The sequence below is a fragment of the Halichoerus grypus genome, chromosome 3, assembly GCF_964656455.1.
Source record: "Halichoerus grypus chromosome 3, mHalGry1.hap1.1, whole genome shotgun sequence".
In the NCBI taxonomy this organism is placed as follows: domain Eukaryota; kingdom Metazoa; phylum Chordata; class Mammalia; order Carnivora; family Phocidae; genus Halichoerus; species Halichoerus grypus.
Window position 1 is genome coordinate 55,080,732 of NC_135714.1, and position 24,874 is coordinate 55,105,605.

Sequence of the window (24,874 nt, forward strand, 5' to 3'; positions counted from 1 at the left end):
TCCATGCAAAAGGGTGCTTTTATTTTTATTTTATTTTATTTATTTATTTTTTATTATGTTATGTTAGTCACCATATCATTAGTAGTGTCAGCATGGAAACAGCACTTCTTGGACCATGTTAATAGGGAGGAGGGGAACTTCATTCTAAGCCATAACACACAGAGGTTGAATAAGATAAGTACTTTCTCTGTTGTCCATACTAGTCTAGGAAAAGGCAAGAATATCCTATAAAAACATAACAATTGGCCCTAAATTTAGGGAATTTGGAAGCTCAGAGTCAGGAGCAAAACTGAGACCTGATTGATGACATGCACACAAATCTGTTTTAAAGGCACATTTTCTCCTTTATAAATCCATTTGACTGCCCAAATCAGGTCATAACTGCCCCCATTTTAACAAATTATAGCTCTGTTCTTCAGATTGGTCACATAGACTCTAAATCTCTGTGCGGAACTGAAGCTCGGTTCCAGACATTTCCTTCTTGTAAATGACATCAAATTTCTCATTTTGGGCCACTGTGAAGTAATTCTTCCAGTCACCTGCTTTCCCTAAAAATAAATAAGAAAACATATTAAGGAATAATGTATTTCCATTATGAAGGAAATCTAATGAATACCAAAAGAAAAGGTTCAAAGAGTTAAAGACTTTCCTTGTATTTGAATACTTTAAAATGCCATTTCTCCTTTACTGGTCATTCCTGCCATCTAGAAAGGTCGTTTAGAGCTAAATAGAACCTGACTTTTTTTTTTTTTGAAATATAGTTGACATACAATATTAAATTTGTTTCCATTGTACAACATAGTGGTTCGACACTTATATCCATTAAGAAATGATCACCATGATAAGTGGAGTTGTCATCTGTTATTACAATATTATTGACTATATTCCTTATGTTGTGCTCTGTATCCTCGTGACTTATCTATTTTATAACTAGAAGTTTGTTCCTCTTAATTTCCTTCACTTATTTCACCTATTCCTCCACCCCCCTCCCCTCTGGCAATCATCAGTTTGTTCTTTGTATTTATGAGTCTGTTTCTGTTTTGTTTTGTTTTATTTATTTATTTTTTAGATTCCACATGTAAGTGAAATTGTATGATATTTGTTTTTCTCTGTCTGACTTGTTTCACTTTAGCATAAAAACCTCTCGGTCCATCCATGTTGTTGCAAGTGGCAAGATTTTGTTTTATTATTATTATTTTTTTATGGCAAGTAGTATACACTTGTATGTATATACCACATCTTTACCCATTCATCTATTGATAGTCACTTGGGTTGCTTCCATATTTTGCCTATTGTAAATAATGCTGCAGCGAACATAGGGGTGCATATATCTTTTTGAATTAGTGTTTTCATTTTGTTACCCAGTAGTGGATTGCTGGATACAGTAGTTCTATTTTTAATTTTTTGAGGAACTTCCATATTGTTTTCCACAGTGGCTGCACCAACCCAACTTACATCCCACCAACAGTGCACAAGTGTTTCCTTGTCTCCACACCATCGCCAACACTTATAATTTCTTGTCTTTTTGATACTAGCCATTCTGATAGCTGTGAAGTTGTATCTCATTATGGTTTTGACTGACTTTTAAAGATACATTCTGAGAAGGGTTAATTTTCCTGTCTAAATTTATAGAACATACAATAGTTTCCTGAAAGAGATTCTTTTAGTGTTTCTGTTTGTCATGGGTCATAGGGTTACTACTGAACACTCAATCAATGGTCAGGGCAGATTTTATTTCATGAATTAGTTTGGGAAACTGCACAAATAACTGGTCATCAATGCAACCAATCCATGAACTAAAAAGTTGATAAGTATCATTTCCTATGAATTTATTAATGAAGATAGTATGATACTTGAAGGATACCATTTTCCCTGAGTTCACTAGACTTATACTGTATTTGCATTTTAGATGAGAAGAATAGCATTTAAAGTCAAATGTAGAACATTCTTGAACCATCTGTACAAAAGCAAAACTTTTGGGAACAAATTTGAATTTAATTTCTTATACTTGGATGCTGATAAATATTTATCTGAAAAATAAATTCTTAATATACTGTAAATGTGCTTGGAGATAAACATTTGCTTTATTTTATGAAATATTAAATATGTCCTATTGAATTGCAAGCCACATTAATCCATGATGCCTTGATGAAGATTTCAAATCCTTTTAATGAAAAACATCCCCATAAACAATGTTGTTTCCCTGGTTATTATACTTTGCTCTGTGTTTACCAAAAGGTAAGAGCTCTTTGTAATGTGATAGTAGTGTATATTTGGAATAGTTCATCTGTAAAGATATCATTAAAAACAAAAAGCACAAATTAAACAATAAAAAGTCATATATAAAGTATTCTAATGATTTTCTATTTTGAGTATTAATCATATAATATACACAAACACACTTGCTTCACAAGAGTAAGGGAAGTATAAAAATTTTTTTGATAAAGTAAATGCTGACCAAAGCCCAGATTTTTCTGTTTTGCTGCAATTTGGGACATAAGTATAAACACTGGACATTATCTGTCCTCTTCCTACTTTTACTACTTTTACATTGTGTGATTAAATTATGACATTGATTTAGATTACATAGACTGGGGGCTTGGGAAAAGATGGCGGAAGAGTAGGGCACCCTATTCCAACCAGTCCCCAGAATTGAGCTGGATATCTACCAGACCACTCTGAACACCCACAAAATCAGCCTGAGATGTAAGAAGATAGATCTGGATCTCTACAAACAGAATATCGCAGGTAGTTGGTTTTGAGGTACAAAGCTGGGAGCCGTGATTCCGCGGGCAGATTTTGGAGGATAAATGGCAGGGGGAGGGAACCTGGCTGTGGGGATCCTACACCACAGGTGAGCGATAGCCTCCCGAGCTGGGGACCGGGCAGAGTCGCAGACCAGTAGCAGCGGGGAAAGAACTTTAGGGTAGCCCCCCAGACTGAAAGCTGGAGTGGGGCCCTGTGTGCAAACCGGGGGTGGCTGGTGGTTCTAGAAGCACAAAGGGCAGAGACGTACCCCGACCTGGAGGTGAGGACTGGGAGTGCTGCAGAGGGGTGCACAACCCAGGACACTGCAGTTTATAGCAGCACAGCCAGAAATGGAGATAGTGTAGCCTGGAGAGCTCACTGAAGAACAGACTGCAATCTCTCTGCTCTGAGGCAGAGGGTTGGAAACGGTCTCTTCTGCTCTGACTCACGGAAGAGATGCAGAAAGCTGCCAGGGAAAGCCACCAGAGAACAAAAGCCCCCAAAACTGATTCCCGATGAGCCCATCCCCCGCCACAGGGGGCAGAGCAACTCTGCCCAAACAGGGTTGCCTGAGTAACAGTGCAGCAGGCCCTTTCCCAGAAGACAGGCTGGGAAAACAAGAGGCTGGCAACCCTAAGGTCCCTAGAAAACAGGTGCATCTTGCTTGGGTTCTGGTCAATAATTTGGACTCTATACATTCCTTCAACCACCCCTTAACAGAATGACTAGGAGGAGGAACCCCCAAAATAGGAAAGACTCAGAGACTATGACTTATGCCACAGATTTACAAATGGATTCAGATATAACCAAGATTTCAGAGATGGATTTCAGGCTAGCAATTGTGAAGACAATGGCTAGAATGGAGAAATCAATTAATGGCAACATAGAGTCTCTAAGGGCAGAAATGAAAGCTGAATTGGCAGAATTTAAAAATGATATCCATGAGATCCAATCTAATCTAGATAATCTAACAGCTAGGGTAAGCAAGGCAGAAGAAGGAATTAATGACCTTGAAGACCAATTAATAGATTAAAAGGGAAAAGAGGAGGCCAGGGAAAAACAATTCAGAATCCATGAAAATAGAATCAGAGAAATAAGTGACACCATGAGGCGTTCCAATGTCAGAATTATTGGAATCCCTGAGGGGCTGGAGAGAGAGAGAGGATTAGAAGATATATTTGAGAAAATCATAGCTGAGAACTTCCCTAAACTGGGGAATGAAACAAACATTCGTGTCCTTGAGGCAGAGAGGACCCCTCCCAAGATCAAGCAAAACAGGTCAACACCCTGGCATGTAATAGTAAAACTTGCAAACCTTAGAACCAAGGATACCATCTTAAGGGCAGTTAGGAGGAAGGTATTCCTTATGTACAGAGGGGGGAACATCGGAATAACGTCAGACCTATCCACAGAGACGTGGCAAGCCAGAAAGGCCTGGCAAGACATATCCAAGGTACTAAATGAGAAGAAGATGCAGCCAAGAATACTTCATCCGGCAAGGCTGTCATTTAGAATGGATGGAGAGGTGCAGAGCTTCCAAGACCAGCAGAAACTGAAAGAATATGTGACCACTAAGCCGGCCCTGCAAGAAATATTAAGGGGGGGTTCTATAAAAGGAGAAAGACCCCAAGAGTGATATACAACAGAAATTTACAGGGACAAACTATAAAAACAAGGTCTTCACAGGCAACATGATGACAATAAATTCACATCTTTCAATAATCACTCTCAATGTGAATGGCCTAAATGCTCCCATAAAATGGCACAGTGTTGCAGATTAGATAAAAAGACATGACCCATCCACATGCTCTCTACAAGGGACTCATTTTGAACCTAAAGATACATCCAGACTGAAAGTGAAGGGATGGAGATCCATCTTCCATGCCAGCGGACCTCAAAAGAAAGCTGGGGTAGTAATTCTTATATCAGACAAATTAGATTTTAAACTAAAGACTGTAGTTGGAGACACAGAAGGACACTATATCATTCTTAAAGGGTCCATCCAACAAGAAGATCTAACAATTGTAAATATCTAAGCCCCCAACATGGGAGCAGCCATTTACATAAGCCAACTGTTAACCAAAATAAAGAGTCAGATTGATAAAAATACTTTAATTGTAGGAGACCTCAATACTGCACTCTCAGCAATAGAGAGATCACCTAAGCAGAAAATCAACAAATAAACAAGAGCTTTTAATGACACCCTGGACCAGATGGACCTCATAGATATATACAGAACAGTCCACCCTAAAACAACACAATACTCATTCTTCTCGGGTGCACATGGAACTTCCTCCAGAATAGACCACATACTGGGCCACAAATCAGGTCTCAACTGATACCAAAAGATTGAGATTATTCCCTGCATATTCTCGGACCATAATGCTTTAAAACTGGAGCCCAATCACAAGAAAAAATTTGGAAGAAATTCAAACACTTGGAAGCTAAAGACCACTCTGCTCAAGAATGTTTCAGTCGACCAGGAAATCAGAGAAGAACTTAAACAATTCACGGAAGCCAGTAAGAATGAAAACATATTGGTCCAAAACCTATGGGATACAGCAATGGCGGTCCTAAGGGGGAAATACATAGCCATCCAAGCCTCACTCAAAAAAATAGAAAAATCCCAAATTCACCATCTAACTCTACACCTTAAAGAACTAGAGAAAAATCAACAAATGATGCCTAAGCCACGCATTAGAAGAGAAATAATTAAGATTAGAGCGGAGATCAATGAATTAGAAACCAGAAACACAGTAGATCAGATTAACGAAACTAGAAGTTGGTTCTTTGAAAGAATTAATAAGATCAATAAACCACTGGCCAGACTTATCCAAAAGAAAAGAGAAAGGACCCAAATTAATAAAATTATGAATGAAAAGGGAGAGATCATACCTAACACCAAGGAAATAGAAACAATTATTAGAAATTATTATCAACAAATATATGCCAAGAAGCTGAGCAACCTGGATGAAATGGATGCCCTCCTGGAAACCTATAAACTGCCAAGACTGAAACAAGAAGAAATTGACAACCTGAATAGGCCAATAACCAGTAAAGAGATTGAAACAGTGATCAAAAATCTCCCAAAAAACAAGAGTCCCAGGCCTGATGGATTCCCTGGGGAATTCTACCAAACATTCAAAGAAGAAATAATACCTATTCTCCTGAAGCTGTTTCAAAAAATAGAAACAGAAGGAAAGCTTCCAAACTCATTCTATGAGGCCAGCATTACCTTAATCCCCAAACCAGGCAAAGATCCCATCAAAAAGGAGAATTTCAGACTGATATCCCTGATGAATATGGATTCCAAAATCCTCAACAAAATCCTGGCTAATAGGACCGAACAATACATTAAAAAGATCATCCACCACGACCAAGTGGGATTTAGCCTGAGATGCAAGTGTGGTTCAATATTTGCAAATCAATCAATGTGATAGAACACATTAGTAAGAGGAGAGAGAAGAACCATATGGTCTTCTCAATTGAGGCAGAAAAACCCTTTGACAAAATACAGCATCCTTTCCTGATTAAAACTCTTCAGAACATAGGGATAGAGGGAGCATTCCTCAAGTTCATAAAATCCATCTATGAAAAACCCACAGCGAATACCATCCTCAATGGGGAAAAGCTGAGAGCCTTTGTCTTAGGATCAGGAACATGTCAAGGATGCCCACTCTCACCACTATTGTTCAACATAGTACTAGAAGTCCTAGCAACAGCAATCAGACAACAAAAAGAAATAAAACGTATTCAAATTGGCAAAGAAGAAGTCAAACTCTCTCTTTTCACAGATGACATGATACTTTATGTGGAAAACCCAAAAGACTCCACCCCAAAACTGCTAGAACTCATACAGCAATTCAGTAATGTGTCAGGATACAAAATCAATGCACAGAAATCAGTTGCTTTCTTATACACTAACAATGCAACTGTAGAAAGAGAAATTAGAGAAATGATTCCATTTACAATAGCATCAAAAACCATAAGATACCTCAGAATAAACCTAACCAAAGAGGTAAAGGATCTATACTCTAGGAACTACAGAACACTCATGAAAGAAATTGAAGAAGACACAGAAAGATAGAAAAACATTCCATGCTCATGGATCAGAAGAATAAACATTGTTAAAATGTCTATGCTACCCAGAGCAATCTATACCTTCAATGCCATCCTGAACAAAATTCCAATGACATTTTTCAAAGTGCTGGAACAAACAATCTTAAAATTTGTATGGAATCAGAAAAGACCCCGAATCACCAAGGAAATGTTGAAAAAGAAAAACAAAGTTGGGGGCATCACATTGCCTGATTTTGAGCTATATTACAAAGCTGTGATCACCAAGACAGCATGATACTGGCACAGAAACAGACAAAAAACCAATGGAACAGAATAGAGAACCCAGATATAGACCCTCAACTCTATGGTCAAATAGTCTTTGACAAAGCAGGAAAAAATATGCAATGGAAAAAGACAGTCTTTTCAATAAATGGTGCTGGGAAAATTGGACAGCCACATGCAGAAGAATGAAACTTGACCATTCTCTAACACCATACACAAAGATAAACTCAAAATGGATGAACGACCTCAATGTGAGACAGGAATCCATCAAAATCCTAGAGGAGAACATAGGCAGTCACCTCTTTCGTATTGGCCACAGCAACATCTTTCAAGATACATCTCCAAAGGCTAGTGAAACAAAAGCAAAAATGAACTTTTGGGACTTCATCAAGATAAAAAGCTTCTGCATAGCAAAGGAAACAGTCAACAAAACAAAGAGGCAACCCACAGAATGGGAGAAGATATTTGCAAATGACACTACAGATAAAGGGCTGGTATCCAATATCTATAAAGAACTTCTCAAACTCAACACCCAAAAAACAAATAATCAAGTCAAAAAATGGACAGAAGACACGAACAAACACTTCTCCAAAGAAGACATACAAATGGCTAACAGACACATGAAAAAATGTTCATCATCATTAGCCATCAGGGAAATTCAAATCAAAACCACACTGAGATACCACCTTACACAAATTAGAGTGGCAAAAATTGACAAGGCAAGAAACAACAAATGTTGGAGAGGTTGTGGAGAAAGGGGAACCCTCTTACACTGTTGGTGGGAATCCAAGTTGGTACAGCCACTTTGGAAAACAATGTGGATGTGCCTCAGAAAATTAAAAATAAAGCTACCCTATGACCCAGCAATTGCATTACTTGGGTATTTACCCCAAAGACACAGATATAGTGAAAAGAAGGGCCATATGTACCCCAATGTTCATAGCAGCAATGTCCACAATAGCCAAACTGTGGAAAGAGCTGAGATGCCCTTCAACAGATGAATGGATAAAGATGATGTGGTCCATATATACAATGTAATATTACTCAGCTATCAGAAAGGATGAATACCCAACTTTTACATCAACATGGATGGGACTGGAGAATATTATGCTAAGTGAAATAAGTCAAGCAGAGAAAGTCAATTACCATATGGTTTGACTTATTTGTGGAACATTAAGGAATAGCATGGAGGATATTAGGAAAAGGAAGGGAGAAATGAAGGGGGGAAAATCGAAGGGAGAGATGAACCATAAGAGACTATGGACTCTGAGAAACAAACTGAGGGTTTTAGAGGGGAGGGGGTAGGGGGGATTGGTTAGCCCGGTGATGGGTATTAAGGAGGGCATGTACTGCATGGAGCACTGGGTGTTATACGAAAACAATGAATCGTGGATTGCTACATCAAAAACTAATGATGTATTGTATGGTGACTAACATAACATAATAAAATAAAATTAAAAAAAAATTATGTCATTGATTTAGCCAATATGGCATCCCTCAAGACTGAGTGTACTCAACCTTTTGTTCATACATCACTTTGAACCCTGTTTAGCATCCATTTACATGCATGCCTCTTGCATTACATTATGAGGTTCTTAAAGGAAATGCATGTGTCATTCAACCTGGCATGTTCTAGAGAATATGTGCTGCATACAGGTGTTCATGAAGAGTGTTTCCTAAACATGAAATGAACAAATAAATAGGTATTATTTACATGTTTATTGACTACATGAATGAATAAATGAGTAAACAAATCTTGAATTATTTAGACTAAGAAGATGGGCTACTTTTTAATGTATTATTTACAGTCAGAAAAAACATTTCAAATGCTTACATGTCATTTACCATAATCCTCCCCCAAAACTTATGCCACAGATCTTGTTACTTTCTCCATATTTTCAGTGTTGTAACCAGACCTTTGGCAGATTGATTAAATGTATTCAAAGTCATAGATTCAGGGAGTTGAATCTATGACATGATACTTTATGTGGAAAACCCAAAAGACTCCACCCCATGCACCCCTATGAGACTAGCAAAGCCTGGATAAACCCCACATCAATCTGACCACAAAGGGTATGTCTTTTTATCACTTCCAGAGGGGATGTAAAGACCATCTCTATTATGAGACTAGCATGCAGTCTTTTCTGCTTGAAGTTGGAGAAACCATAGAACCCCGATACTGAACTTATGTTATCTACCTCTATACCCTAATGAGGTATCATGGGGTGGTACCAATTTTCATATGACTAGGAATAAAACCCTCCTGGAAGTTACATTCAGATAATCTGACAAAATGAGAATTTGCCTTGTTTAGTAAAGGAGGATTTTTTTTTCCTGATTTTTTCCATCAGCAAAATGTGTGTATGTGAGCATCAGTCTTTGTTTAGACACCATTTACAATGAAAAATTTACTTTGCCTCCTTATACCAGAGGTTAGTTTTGAAAAGTTAAATGTAATGTTTTTGAAAATAAAAACAATTTGAAAACACCAGCACTATTTGCTATTATGATAAGTAATCTAGAAAAATGTTTTAGAAAAAATTTAACCATATAATTCTTTGAAAATCAAGGGTTTTCAGTCATATGTTCATATGTACAGTACATTTTAAGGGTTATGTTTACTTCCTAGCACACCGATTGAAATTCTACCCCTTCATCTCTACTTCAATAAAGAATATTGAAAACAGAGGGTGACATTATTAGGTGGAGAGCTTCTCAAATTTAAGTAAGTACTTTGTTAAGTGTATTATTTTTATCATTAATAATTTACATTTTTGACACAAATCATAACAATAAGCTATACTATGCAGGATTTGCTTCAGTGGAATCAATAGCAAATGCCATATTCCTCTATTGTTATCTTTTTACATTAAATTTAGATTCCACGTTTCCTATAATTCAGACAGTATTTTTAGGGAGCAAAATCTTCCCATAGGGTAAAGAAAAGTCCTTTCTCTGTGAATCCTTAACAAAGTGACTACTGTTTTCTAAGTGATATGGGGTCTTTAAAGCAGATGGTCTTGTATTGAATGACATTAATTTATCACTGAAGAGAAGAGGGAGGCCTATGCTTATTTAGGCAAAGATTTAAGAATTAGGAATAACAATTTTAGAATGACTCACATCAGAATTGACAAAACTATACCCATTTAGTAGCACAGTAAATAGAAGAAGAAATATGCATCAAATACCCAAGGTATTCTGGTAATGGGTTTATAATGCATTATTTCCTCACTAATTTCTAATCTGGTTCAACAACTTTTGTGGTAGGTATTTTTAGTGTCCTTATATTACAGATGAAGAAATTGGTGCCAAAACTGGCTAAGTAACTTGTTAGAGATCATTACTCCTCATTTCAGAGTAATTCATAAGAAAGTGAAAAGGGAAATTAAACTCAGCAAAATATTTACCTTTACGCATAAAAGAGGATTTGCTATGATCCATCACTGTACTTGGTAGATGTGTATAATTCACCAGAGGGTTATCCTTCATCATTTCAAATGAGGTGTGATGGACGATCTTATCCAAGACCTCATCATTCAAATTCTTCTCTAGAAATCTAACAATCTTCTTGACTTCCTGCTTTGGATTCTATCAGTGGTTAAAGAGACATACCCAAGAAAACGGTAAACAAAACATCATTAACATAATGTGAAAACTATAATATCTATAATCTGTTTTCTTAAATGTTGGTTCTGAATATTCAATCCATATTTTGTTGGGTCATCAATGTTTTTTTTTAAATTAATCATATGAATCATGAAAAAAATCAATAATTTATGTTTGGCAAAAATAGATGAAATATTTTGTTTATTCTAAATTTCATATTTTTAGTTTATATCAAAAGGACAATAAGAACAAAGCTTGGGCTAAATATTAGCAATATTTGGAGAAAAAAATAACAGCTATTTTAAGCTCAAGTTGTAATCAGATTTGAACAGTGAATATTTAGGGACCAAGTATGTTTTTATTCTTCCTGCCTTTATTTATTTGTTCTCAATCAAAATTCTTTTCTTGTTTTTAATTACAATATTTAAAAACAAAAATAATAAATTCGTGAACAACTTCAAGTATGTTTGCCTTAGAGTACTTATACCTTAGACCTTGCTTGGACGTAAATTATTAAAAATAAACTGCAGAGGCACCTGGGTGGTGCAGTCAGTTGAGCATCCAACTCTTGGTTTCAACTCAGGTCATGACCTCAGGGTCATGAGATTGAGCTACAAGTCAAGCTCCACACTCAGTGCGGAGTCTGCTTGAGACTCTCTCTCCCTTTCCCTTTGCCTATCCTTCTGCTCACACTCTTTCTTTCTCTCTCTCTCAAGTAAATAAATAAATAAATACATACATAATAAATAAATACATAAATAAAATCTTAAAAAAAACTCCAATGAACGTGCATTAAGTTACTCATTAACTATTGGAGATACAAAGAGCAAAATCTAAGAAATGAATCATTTTCCAGATTCTAATGACATAAATTTAATATTTATAACTTTTAGGAAGCTAAACTAAACTCTATATGGATACGTCTAGAAATATTTTGAGAAGGTGATATCCAAGCTGAGTTGAAAAAGATGAGTCATAATTTACCATGATGTGTGGTCTGCTGAGGTGTTGGAGAGCGAATTTCTAGTAGAGAAAATAGTCAAAATTCTTGGTGGTATAGGGTCTCATAATGTTTTGAAGGGAGGAAAAAAAAAGCAAAGTGGTTGAAGTTAGGTTTGAGTTGTTCATAGGAATAAGAGAGGCTATAAAATTGGAAAGATAAATTGGGGTAGAAATGAGAAAATCCTTGGATGTCCCACTGAAGGATTTGGACTTTATCTCTTATGCAGGGAAGCCACAGCATTTAATAATATGTCATTAACTGTGTGTGTGTGTTCATTGCATACACGTGTATATGTTTTGGCAGGGAGTTCCTTACAAGGGAAGTTCTGGCAATATATTATGTCTCAGACCTTGATGAGAGTAGAATGAGATGACCAATTAAGGGGTGTGAGTGCTTGGAATAAGTAAAGGGTCAGAAATGATGATAGTGGGAAAAAGGCCAAAAGAAAAGTTAATAATGGTAGTAGGAAAACCACAGATGGATAGGCAAATAGACAGCAATTTCTATTAGGGATTCAAAGCGTTTGGAGAATAATCTGGCCGCCTCCAAAGTATCAATGAGTGTTAGTTTATGTTGCAGTAGAAGTGAAAGCAGAGTGCTGGTACCTACTGAATCTCCTGCTGTATTTCTCTTTCACCTCATTGATTGAGAATTTATGCAGAAGCTAATAAACCAATGTCAATTATTAGACTTTTATTGGAATTTTATTATTGATATGTAACTATAATTTTGTTCTATTGTTGTTAAACTTCTTTATATAACATTGTCTAAAAATGACTGTATGACGGGAGAAAAAGACCATCTATTAAGTATGATGAATGTACAGGTTTGAGTGGGATTCAAAAGATCTAGATATGCTTATAAAGCTGATTGGGCCAGACTGTAAATCAGTATGAATGAGTGTATTTGAATAACGCATTTTAGCTGAATAAGGAGAGAAATGGTTGACAGAAGAGTGTCCTGTGGGGGGCAGCATGATGTTGGACTCAGAATGTGGACACCAGCCTGGCCCAGAAAGTGTATTTCCCCATCCTATGGAGAAAAGAGACTATATTTAGAAGCTAAAATTGCTCTTTTCATAAAGTTATTAAGTGCTACTCTGGTGTCCAGAAAGTAAGGAAAGAGTACAGAAGGACAATTTTCTCCTTATAAAGAATTCATGACTTTGGCTAATCAAATACTCAAGGGATATCACCACTTTTTAAAAGTGTTTTCATAAAACCACTTCAGTTTCACAGCTGCATATTGCCAGCAAATTGGAAATTAATTGCCTCAAGCCCTGTATAAATGGGCAATAGTTAAGTTTTAACAATAGATTCTCTAAGAGTTGCAAACAAGTGTGATGGAAGGTGACAGCCGAGGCACAGCAGAAAAATTCAGAGGACTCTTTTTGTTAAAAGTGTGAGATGTGAGAATACCCTGGGGGTTTTTCAGAAATACTTGGATCAAGAGAAATTTTACATGGAACATGATTTTTGCTATGCAAAGGAAGATTGATGTCTCTAAGATGTTTGTTATTATTGCTCATTCATTTATTTATTCATTCAAGCAATCAATTATTCATACAAGTGATTCTATGAGCCCCTATGTGTGTAAGGTGCTATATTCTGTACTGTGAATGTAGTTTCAAGAATGGTAGATATTGTACCTTACATCATGAATCTGAAAGTCTAAAATGTACCCTCATTTGTAAGTCCAATCTTCTTCAAATAGAGGAACTTGGTTTCCACATATTTCTCAGGGTGTGTGTGTGTGTGTGTGTGTTTGCCTAATTTGAGTAAAATGGCCTCAGACTAGGCCTGGAACTTTGCAGCAATATTTGAACTGATACTAGTTCATACAGGAAACTAGATGAATGCTCATGAGTCCCCAAACTAAGAGGGAGATAGTAAGAAAGTAAAGGAGAGGGATTTGAAAGTTATAATAGGTAGGGCATGTGAACCAATGGGATGTTCACAATATAGTGGAACCACATCCACTATATGGAAGTCAATGAGGACGATGTATTTTCAAATTTTGAAAATTAATGGACATGTATGTAAGTGATGAGTCACTAAATTCTATACCTGAAACAAATATAACACTGCATGTCAACTAACTGGAATTTAAATAAAAATTTAGAGAAAAAAAGAAAATTAATGGACAAATAACAACATTAACCAAGAGAGAATAAAAGAAGAAAAGGATTAAATGTTGGAGTCAGAGAAACAAGATGAGTTTAGTTTTGAACATGTTAAATTTAAGGGTCATTTTAATAAAAGCATGTGTCTGAATTAGGGTAGAAGTTAAAATGAAGTTTTGGGGGGATCATTAGGACATAAAGAGTTTTGGCAACAGTAGGCATGGGGTATGATCACCAAAATGTAGCAAACAGCTTATAAAGAAAGCTAAGTGACAGACGGAGATCCACAGGAAAGCCAAGAGAGCGTGATAACCTATTAAATGTAGGAAAGAATTTCAACAAGAGAAGGTGCTCACAATAAACACAATGTTTAAAAAGTATAAGAAGATAAAAATGTCATGGATTTCACCATTAGAAGTCACTAATGATCTTAGCAAGATTTGGGTAAGCAGGCATGGAGAAGAGGCAATATAATCACATCTTTTTTTTTTTTTTTAACTCCATAGATTAAGTTGAAAATATATATTAACCCTTTACCCCAGGATGTAATGGGGGAATTATCCAGAATGAATTTCTATGATTTTACCTCTTTCATATCTTCATAGAACAAGAAAAGTATTGGGTGTTCTTCCTTTTTCTTCCACCAACTCTTAACATGATTAAACCAAGAACCATAAGCCACTAAAACCAGAGAAACAGTCTTACCATAAGCTTTCATCAAATTAAAGGTTTGTTTCTAAACAATAAATCAAATAGTACAAATATTCTGTGGAATTCAGTAACCAAGGGAACTAAATATATAAGACCAATTAAAAATATATATAATCTGGGGCACCTGGGTGGCTCAGTCGTTAAGCGTCTGCCTTCCACTCAGGTCATGATCCCAGGGTCCTGGGTTCGAGCCCTGCATCGGGCTCCCTGCTCAGCGGGAAGCCTATTTCTCCTTCTACACATCCCCTGCTTGTGTTCCCTCTCTCCCTGTCTCTTTCTCTCTGTCAAATAAATGGATAAAATCTTTAAATATATATATATATATATATATATAATTTGCCATTTATGGATGTACAGTAAGATTAAAACAATATAAAGTACAAAGGAAGCATTCCAATACATTGGCCTCCGTATGGGTTTTACTTGGCCTCACATGGAAGGAAACCATTCTACTACTCATATTAACTATTTGTCTAAATACTATAAATATATGTATAACAAATCTAACTGAAGATTTGGGCAGGGGCGCCTGGGTGGCTCAGTTGTTGGGCGTCTGCCTTCAGCTCAGTTTGGGCAAGTTGAACAATTCCCATTGTAACTGGAACTGAGAATAGATTTCTAGCAACTGAAAAAACATTTGAGAATATTCTCATCAAGCCAATGTTAAATACCAAATTTATATATTGATATCATAGTAAAATATTAAGTTAATCTAATTTTTTAATGCTATTTAAATGTACTTTTTACTAGCTTGGAAAAGTAAATATTTTTATAGGAAAAGTCACACCAGTAATAGTTATTAATATTATTAAAAAGGAAAAGTACTTATTGATTTCAAGCCCAGGGCTACCTACCATTTCCAGTCATGAATCTCTCCAGATACTCTTCCCAGGGACCAGGGACAGGTTCCAAATTATTCATTAAGTCAAAATGGTAATATGAGACTGCAACATCCTTGGCATTCCGAGCCAGATAAATCATCTGTGGGGAAAAAAAGAAGAAAAGCACATGGATTTAAAATCCATGAAATTAAAAACAGGAAAAATTAGAGAAAATTAATGAAACAAAAAGCTGTCTCTTTTTTTAAAAAAATGAACAAACTTGATAAACATCTAGCAAGACTAACAAAAAAGAAGACACAACTAACGTCAAGAAAAAAACAGGAAGTATCACAACAAATCTTATAGCCATTAAAATTATAATGAGTATGAAAAGATGCTCCATATCACATGTCATCAGGGAAGTGAAAATTAAAGCAACAATGAGACACCACTCTATACTTATTAGAATGACCAATATCCAGAAAACTGGCACCAAATCCTGGTGAGGATGTTGAGCAACAGGAGCTCTCATTCATCGCTGGTGAGATTGCAAAAACGGTACTGTTACTTTGGAAGACATTTTGGCAGTTTCTTACAAAGCTAAACATAGTTTTACCTACAATCTGGCAATCGCAATGCTTGGTATTTATCCAAAGTTGAAAAATAAGGTCCACACAAAAAACTGCAAGTGGATGTATAGAGCAGCTTTATTCATAATTGCCAAAACGTGGAAGGAAACAAGATGTCCTTCAGTAGGTGAATGAATAAACTGGGATACATCCAGACAATGGAATATTATTCAGCACTAAAATGAAATGAGCTGTCAAGCCATGAAAAGGCATGGAAGAACCTCAAATTCATATTGCTAAGTAAAAGAATGCAATTTGAAAAAGCTACATACCATATGACAGAAGGTCATATAGTTAGACCTTCTATACATAGGTCTATGTATTTTTTATTGCCTCCATGAAAACTATGGAGACAATAAAAAAGATCAGTGGTTGCCAGGTTAGGAGGTGAGGGGGATGAATAGGTGGAGTACAGAAGATTTTTAGGGCAGCAAAATTACACTGTAGGATGCTATAATGGTATATATATGTCATTATACATTTGTCCAAATCCATTGAATGTACACCACCAAGAGGGAACCCTAATGTAAACTATGAACTTTAGGTGATTATGATGTGTCAAAGTAGGTTCATCAGTTGTAATAAATGCACCACTCTGGGGGGGGATGTTGATAATAGGTAGCTATGTAGGTATAGGGGCAGGGGATATTTGGGAAATCTCTGCCTTCCACTCAATTTTGCTGTGAACCTAAAATTGCTCTAAAAATAAAATTGCTGTAAAAAATACAGTCTGTTCAAAGAAAGAATAAGAAGAGAATTATGGGGGCACCTGGGTGGCTCAGTCAGTTAAGCGTCTGCCTTCATCTTAGGTCATGATCCCAGGGTCCTGGGATCTAGTCCTACGTCAGGCTTCCTGTTCAGCGGGGAGTTTGCTTCTCCCTCTCCCTTTGCCCCTCCCCCCTTGCTGTCTCTCACTCAAATAAGTAAATAAAATCTTTAAAAAATGAAGAGAATTATGAAACACTTTTCATTACAAAATTCCAAAACTTAGAATTCCTCACAATCACAAACTAGCAAAAGTCAGTTAAGTTGAAATAAACAATCAGAATAGTCCCACAAAGATTGAAGAAATTGAATTTCAAATTTCAAATTTCCCCAGAAGCAAATATCCAGGCACAAATATTTCACTGGAGAATATTACCAAATAATCAAATAAGAACTGACATCCTTATGTTGAGTTTTCAGAGAAGGATAGAATATCTAGGGATAGCTGGGGAATAATAGTAGCAATATTGTGCTGAGATGGGGATCCTGTTGCTACATACCTTTGGCAAACTTGATTATGTAGGTTTAGACTGAAATATATATATTTTTTAATTGAAGCACTTTCTTATGTAGCTCAGTTCTCATGGTATCAAACAAAACATTTGAGCAATCATTTACTATGTGCATGACTAAAGGGATAGGGTCACATTAAAAAATGACTTGCAGGGGCAACTGGGTGGCTCAGTCATTAAGCGTCTGCGTTTGGCTCAGGTCATGATCTCAGGGTCCTGAAGGTCATGATCTCAGGGTCCTGGGATTGAGCCCCGCATCGGGCTCCCTGCTCTGCGGGAAGCCTGCTTCTCCCTCTCCCACTCCCCCTGCTTGTGTTCCTTCTCTCACTGTGTCTCTTTCTATCAAATAAATAAATAAATAAATAAATAAATAAATAAATAAATAAATAAAATCTTTTAAAAAAATGACTTGCAGTGTAGAGTATACCTTGCAGTTGTTCTCCCAGAAAGACTTAGGAAGGAGATCAATTGGTAGATGCGTCTTCACAAGTCGCGGTGATGGATTCTTCTCTAATTGTTCTATTCCTGGGAAAATTTTAGTTTTATTTTAATACATTAGAGCCTTCAAGGAGCTTGCATTTCCTGATTTTCTCTGACCATTTAAAATATTTTCGAGCAGAATATAATGCTGCTAAATTTTGAACAAATCACAGGTATTATCTGGATTCTCAGAGGCAATATTGCATAATGGTTAAGGGCATAGTTGTGAGTTTAGCCTCCTTGGGTTCAAATCCTAAGTCTGTCACTTACTCATTGTGAGACATTTGAAAGTATGCTAGTCTCTGTGTTTCACTTTTTTTACCTCCAAAATGAAGGGTAATAATATCAGCTTTAGCAATTTGGAGTTTTATCATACCTTGCATTATTATAAATCATTATGAAAATAGTTTCTGTTTCTCAAAGCGATATGGATAACTAACAATTCTCATATCAGCTATTGTTTTGCATCCGCTGTTACGGTATAGACGTGTTACATTCGGAGAGCATCAGCTGTTGCACCTGCATTTTTTCATTATTTCCTCTATGTGTCAAATGTACATACATGCAAAATGAAAATGTTGTGTAATTTTTAGGTGTTAGCTGAACTCACCAAAGACACACAACTAATATGTGGGAGAATTTGATTGCAAATCAAGTCATTGGATAAGGGGTTTGTCAACTTCCCTGAGACAGAAAATATCCATTTATTTTGTCTAGTCAGAGCTAGGATGATCCCAGGGGCTTGGATCTCACAAATAAGTGGCTTGGTCAGTCTGAAGGCACTTCTGGGATAAAGGCACACTCAGAATTCCTGACATAGACTAGGAAGAGTGGGGCAAACCCTTTTAATTTAACTATTCTTTTAATGCATTCAGTGGCCTTTATCATATCCCAGATATATCTTTTAAAGATGTCATATCCTATAGAGTCATCAACACCTAAAATCTCCTTCAGATTTCATATCCAATAAATCTTAGAGTCCTACGCATTTTTTTCGCAATATTACTTATATCCAGTCTAACCTCTAGATTACCTGTTAATCCTACATTACCTTCCCACCTTTTGCATACAAAGGCACACCTGCTCAAAATTGCATCTGACTCACTCATTTAAAACAATCTTAAGCTTCATTCGTTTACAAAAAGTTATTACATATGCTAAAAAGCCACTCAATCTCTATTAAAACATCCTTTTATTAAAATATTCTATGTAATGCTTATTTTTGTTTCAGTCTATTTACTTCTTTATTTGTTTGTTGTCAGCTCCCATGCTTCTTCCCCATCCCCACCCCCAAACACACACACTAGAATGGAGATTCCCCAAGAGCCAGGATGTAGCTCAATTTGAATGTTCTGTAGAGAACAATGCATAGCACATAGTTGTATTAGTATGTAGTTGTATTAGGAAGAATCTCTTAATTTTAATGGGGATAGGGTTGACTGACTTAGGAAATAAAGATCAAGAATCCTAGTCAAGGGGCGCCTGGGTCCTGGGATCGAGCCCCGCATCAGGCTCCTTGCTCAGCCAGGAGCCTGCTTCTCCCTCTCCCACTCCCCTTGCTTGTGTTCCCTCTCTAGCTGTCTCTCTATATATATCAAATAAATAAAATCTTTGGGAAAAAAAAAATCCTAGTTAGATTTGAATTTCAGATAACAACAGATACCTTTTAGTGTAAGTATCTTCCATGTAATATTTGGGATATACTTATGCTAAGTAAAATAGCTATTTATCTGAATTTCAAATTTAATTGGGTATCTTCAGTTTTATCTGGAAACATTAATTATACACCTATAAAATTCCACCAAGTATTTTATTATGCTACTACTAACCTGGTAACTACAGCCACTTTATCCAGCATAGAAATGAGAAATCATCATCTTCCACAACCCACTATTCCTCAATGCCCATGACATGAACTTTCACATTTTTTTAATGACGTTTTCCCCTTATCTGTTGCTCCTCTTCATTCCCTCAACTTCACTGAAAGATTACCCAAACTCTAGGTTGTAATTGTTTTGCCATGTAAGGTCTTTAAATCAACCCTTTATTGCACAATATGAATGTTAGGAATATGTAATAACATTACACACATTCATATTCAGGCCCCAGAGTAAATCTAAGTGACAATTTACCCTCTTTTACCTGCTGACTCTCACTTACTCACTTACTCGCTCTCTGGTGATGCTACACAGCCTCATTCTGCACCTTTAACCCCCATTTCCCACCAGTCATCCCTGACTCCCCCACCCCAATTACTTTGATTCTATCACTTTTTCATTTCCTACTTTTTTAATGGCTCTGGAGTCTTATCTCATTCTTGCACTCACTTTGTTTGCTTATCCCAGAATAATTATTTTAGCTCCAAGATTCATCATTTGCTCTGACTTCAGGCAACCACATGGAAGGAATGACACCCTCTCAGCTGGTTCTTCTCTGCCTATGGAAGTAAATAGCTCTGGTAGGGAAGGGAATTTAGATTCTGCTCTTTAAATTGAAATAACATTCACCACCATACTTATGTCTTCTTATCCCAGGTTTCCAGCAGCATTTGAAGGCTAGGTCTCACTCTTTGAGCCCTTCTCACTTGCCTACCGGACACCATACTCCTGATTCTCTCTTAGATCACTGAATAGTTCTTGAAAACTACACGCCCTACATGATCTGTCCCTGTCTAGTCTCCAGTTGTTTTTTTATCTCACTTTTCCCCTTTCATTGTTGTTGTTTGGTTCCTAGACTACACCAGGGTCTTTCTGTATCTAAGCCTTCATACCTAATACTCACCTTCATGAAATATGTTTTCTCCAACTATGTGCATAGCTCTACATCTCAATGCAGAGTAGATATCCCTAAATATCCAATCTAAAGTAAACTCTCTTGTTGTTCCCTATTCTTTGGGTACATGAACCTAAAAATATTCACATATTATTAGTTTATTTACTTATTTAATGGCATGATATTACTGCAAACTCCTTGAATTTATTAATCATTGAATTTACTAATCATTTTATATCTAGCCCATAGCACAGTGCATAATTCTTTGGAAGCACTCAATAAATATTTGTGGAATGAAATATGAATTGTATTAATAATAAATTTTATGTTTGAGAGGTGTTGGTACTTCCTTACTTACTTAACTACAGCAATGTCCTAAACTAGGAACTTATTAATCTAATCTACCACATTCTATACAACAAAAGTCAATAAAAAATAAGGAACATTTTTTAAGTTATTAACCAAATTTTTAGTTATTTTCTACAACAAAACTCTTTCATCTTAGGTCATCGTACTTGGATATACAATGAATTAAACTACAGTTTCTCTATACGTCTTGGTGATTGTACTGCTTACAAACTTCCATTTTATGTTACCAAGTTCACTCCATTTTCTTTGAATGTAAATCACAAATACAATAATTAATGTGCTATATAAATAATATAAGGAGGAGGCAAGATAGCAGAAGAGTAGGGGACCTCGTTTCATCTGGTCCCTTGAATTTAGTTGGATATCTATCAAACCATTCTGGGGCGCCTGGGTGGCTCAGTTGGTTAAGCGACTGCCTTCAGCTCAGGTCATGATCCTGGAGTCCTGGGATCGAGTCCCGCATCGGGCTCCCTGCTCAGCAGGGAGTCTGCTTCTCCCTCTGACCCTCCTCCCTCTCATGCTCTCTGTCTCTCATTCTCTCTCTCTCAAATAAATAAATAAAATCTTTAAAAAAAAAAAAAACCATTCTGAACACCCACAAATTCAGTCTGAGATGTAAGAAAATATATCTAGAACTCTACAAGTAGAAAAGCAACTGCTTTTTGCAAGGTAGGAGGTATGGAGTCATGAATCTATGGGGAGATATTGGAAGATAAATGGAGCAGGAAGGGAGCCTCCATAAGCTGGTTACAGGAAAGTGATATAATACTGGACCACAAAATCGAACCCTTAGAAATCTGCTCCAGTGAGAGACATCCCTTTCTGAAAGGGGCTCAAGGGATGAAAAGGGCAGAATTCTAGGTAGGTCATTGTGGTCTCAGAATTCCAGATGACAGAACGAACAGGGGTGCCTGACCCAGTAGATGGCCCAAGCAGTGGAGCAGGGAAACTGGTTATGGTCAGCGAGCCCAGGAGGGGACTTTCAGCTCAGGTCGCCATAAGCCCTGAGCAGGGCCAGTCGGGTGACCGCTCTCTGCCTGCACACTCTGAAAAGGACTGGGACTCACAGGCCATTTACCATTTCCTGGGAGGGGTGAAATGGCTGCACCCACAACTGGGCAACAGCTCTCAGGGTGGCGGTGGCCCCAGAAAGGACAGTAGGGCGACACCCAGCCATGGCTTGGGAGCAGGGACAGGGTACATGTACAAGCCTGCAACCGCTCGCAGTCCCAAAAGGTAGTGATGCTCGCAGGTCCCTGGGACTCCCTCCGGTGTGGCAGGGTGGATTACAGTGTGCTTGTACCACAAGAGTCTGCAGAGTTTGGCACACACAAAAGTGAGAACTGTTTGTCCCAGAGGGTTTATTGAAGAAGTGGGAACGCGATCTTTCAGCTCTGAGCCAGAGATCTGGGCATGGCCATTTTTACTCTGATCCTCTAAAGAGGGGCAGAAAGCCTCCAGGGACAAAAGCCACACAGAGGACCAGCTTACACTGAGCCCAGCCCCCTGGCAAGGGGTGGGGCAACTCTGCCAAGGCGAAGACACCTGAAGAGCAGCACAGCAGGCCCCTCCCCCAGAAAACAGACTGAAAGAAAGGTGGACAAGTTTATGGATCCCACAAGACTGTAAAATTCCAGTACCCGGGGAAAATAGTATATTAATCTCCCCGTGTTTTCTCACAATTCGTTTATCTTTCAGTCTAAAATTTTCCATTTCTTTTTTTTTACCTTTTTCCCATTTCAACTAGATTCTTATTTTACCAACTTATGTTTTTAAGTCACTTTTTAACTTTTATCTTTTACATCTACATTTTATAGATATATGCTTCATTTTAGTCTTTTTTTTCCACTCTATTCAATTTTATTTGTATATATATAAGTTTTGCTTTCTTTGCAATTTTGGGATGTAGTGTCTAACACAGAGATCAATATTCAATAAGGAACAAGTGGATCACCCTGCTTTGTCCACCCTATGAGATTATAGTCTCTCTCCCCACTTCCTTTTTTTTGTTTTGTTTTGGTTTGGTTTGGTTTGGTTTGGTTTAGTTTGCTTTACTGTTGTGGTTTCCAACCACTTCAGATTTGTCTAGGGTATATTTTGCTTGGGTCATGGTTTTTTTGGACTTTGCTCACTCACTTATCCTAGGCATGGGCAAAATGACTAGAAGGAGAAATTCACAACAAAAGAAAGAACCAGAGGCAATGTTCTCTGGCATAGAGATAATAGATATGGATATAAGTAAGATGTCAGAGATGGAATTCAGGATAGCAATTATACAGTTAATAGCTAGGCTTGAAAAAAGCATAAATGACAGTAGAGAATCTCTAAGGACAGAAATGAGATCTAATCAGGCCAAACTTAAAAATGCTATAACTGAGATGCAATCTAAATTGGATGCTCTAACAGCTAGAGTAAATGAAGCAGAAGAGAGAATAAGTGTTCCAAAGGACAGGCTGATGGAAAGGAAGAAAGTTGAGGAAAAAGAGGGAGAAAACTCAGAGCTCATGAAGGAAGTCTTCAAGAATTTGATGACCTGAAAAGAAAAAAAAGTTAGAATTATTGGGGTGCCTGAGGGGGTGGGGTGCCAGAAGGCATATTTGATTCTCATAGGTATATATGTAGTATATATAATTCTCATAGCTGAGAATTTCCCTAATCTGGGGAAGGAAACAAGCATTCATGTCCAAGAGGCAGAGGACCCCTCCCAAAATCAATAAAAATAGATCAATACCCCGATATATAATAGTGAAGCCTGCAAATTTTAGAGAAAAAGAAGCTATCCTGAGAGCAGCTTGGGAGAGGAGGTTCCTTACATATGGAGGCAGGAACATCAGAATAACATCAGACTTATACACAGAAACTTGGCAGGCCAGAAAGAGATAGGTTGATATAGTCAGGATACTAAATGAGAAGAACATGCAGCCAAGAATACTTTATCCAGCAAGGCTGCCATTCAGAATGGAAGGAGAGACAAAGGGCTTCCAAGACAGACAGAAACTGAAAGAAGATGTGACCACCAATCCAGCCATACAAGAAATATTAAGGGGGATACTGTAAGTGAAGATGGACCCCGAGAGTAACATAGACCAGAAAGAAACAGAGACAAACTACAAAACAGGGACTTTACAAGCAATACAATGGCACTAAATTCATATCTTTCAATGGTTATTCTGAATGTAAATAGGCTAAATGCTCCAATCAAAAGACACGGGGTATCAGGTTGGATAAAAAAGCAAGATCCATCCATATGCTGTCTACAAGAGACTCATTTTAGGTATAAAGACACCTCCAGACTGAAAGTGAGGTGGTGCAGAACTATTTACCACACTAATGGACCTCAAAAGAAAGCTGGGGTAGCAATCCTCATATCAGACAAATTAGACTTTAAACCAAACCCTGTAGTAAGAGATGTAGAGGTACACTATATCATCTTTAAAGGGTCTATCCAACATGAAGATCTAACAATTGTAAATATTTATGCCCCCAACATGGGAGAAGCCAATCATATAAACCAATTAATAACCAAAATAAAGAAACACTTTGATAATAATACATTAATAGTAGGGACTTCAACATCCCACTCACAGCAATGGACAGATCATCTAAGCAGATCAACAAAGAAACAAGGGCTTTGAATGATATGCTGGACCAGATGGACTTCACAGAGATATACAGAACACTCCATCCTAAAACAACAGAATACTCATTCTTCTCCAGTGCACATGGAACTTTCTCCAGAGTAGATCACATACTGGTTCACAAATCAGTTCTCAACCAATACCAAAAGACTGAGATTATTCCCTGCATATTTTCAGACCACAATGCTTTGAAACTTGGACTCAATCATAAGAGGAAATTTGGAAGGAACTCCAGCACTTGGAAGTTAAAGATCATCCTACTAAAGAATGAATGGGTCAACCAGGAAATTAAAGAAGAACTTAAAAAATTCATGGAAACTAATGAGAATGAAAACACATCAGTTCAAAACCTCT

General features: G+C 37.1%; 1 protein-coding gene across 3 annotated transcripts in view; it reads right to left on the reverse strand.

The window, feature by feature from the left end:
- Positions 1-319: 319 nt before the first annotated feature.
- Positions 320-24,874, reverse strand: part of LOC118525390 (sulfotransferase 1B1) — a 34,796-nt gene continuing 10,241 nt past the window's right edge. For all 3 annotated transcript variants that reach the window (XM_036076113.2, XM_036076111.2, XM_078068186.1), the window contains 5 exons: positions 17,689-17,786; positions 15,389-15,515; positions 14,410-14,504; positions 10,500-10,680; positions 320-548 (listed from right to left, as the gene is read on the reverse strand). In XM_036076113.2, the coding sequence (XP_035932006.1) occupies positions 436-548; positions 10,500-10,680; positions 14,410-14,504; positions 15,389-15,515; positions 17,689-17,786 (614 nt within the window). In that variant the 3' untranslated portion in view covers positions 320-435. The remainder of the gene's footprint in view (positions 549-10,499; positions 10,681-14,409; positions 14,505-15,388; positions 15,516-17,688; positions 17,787-24,874) is intronic.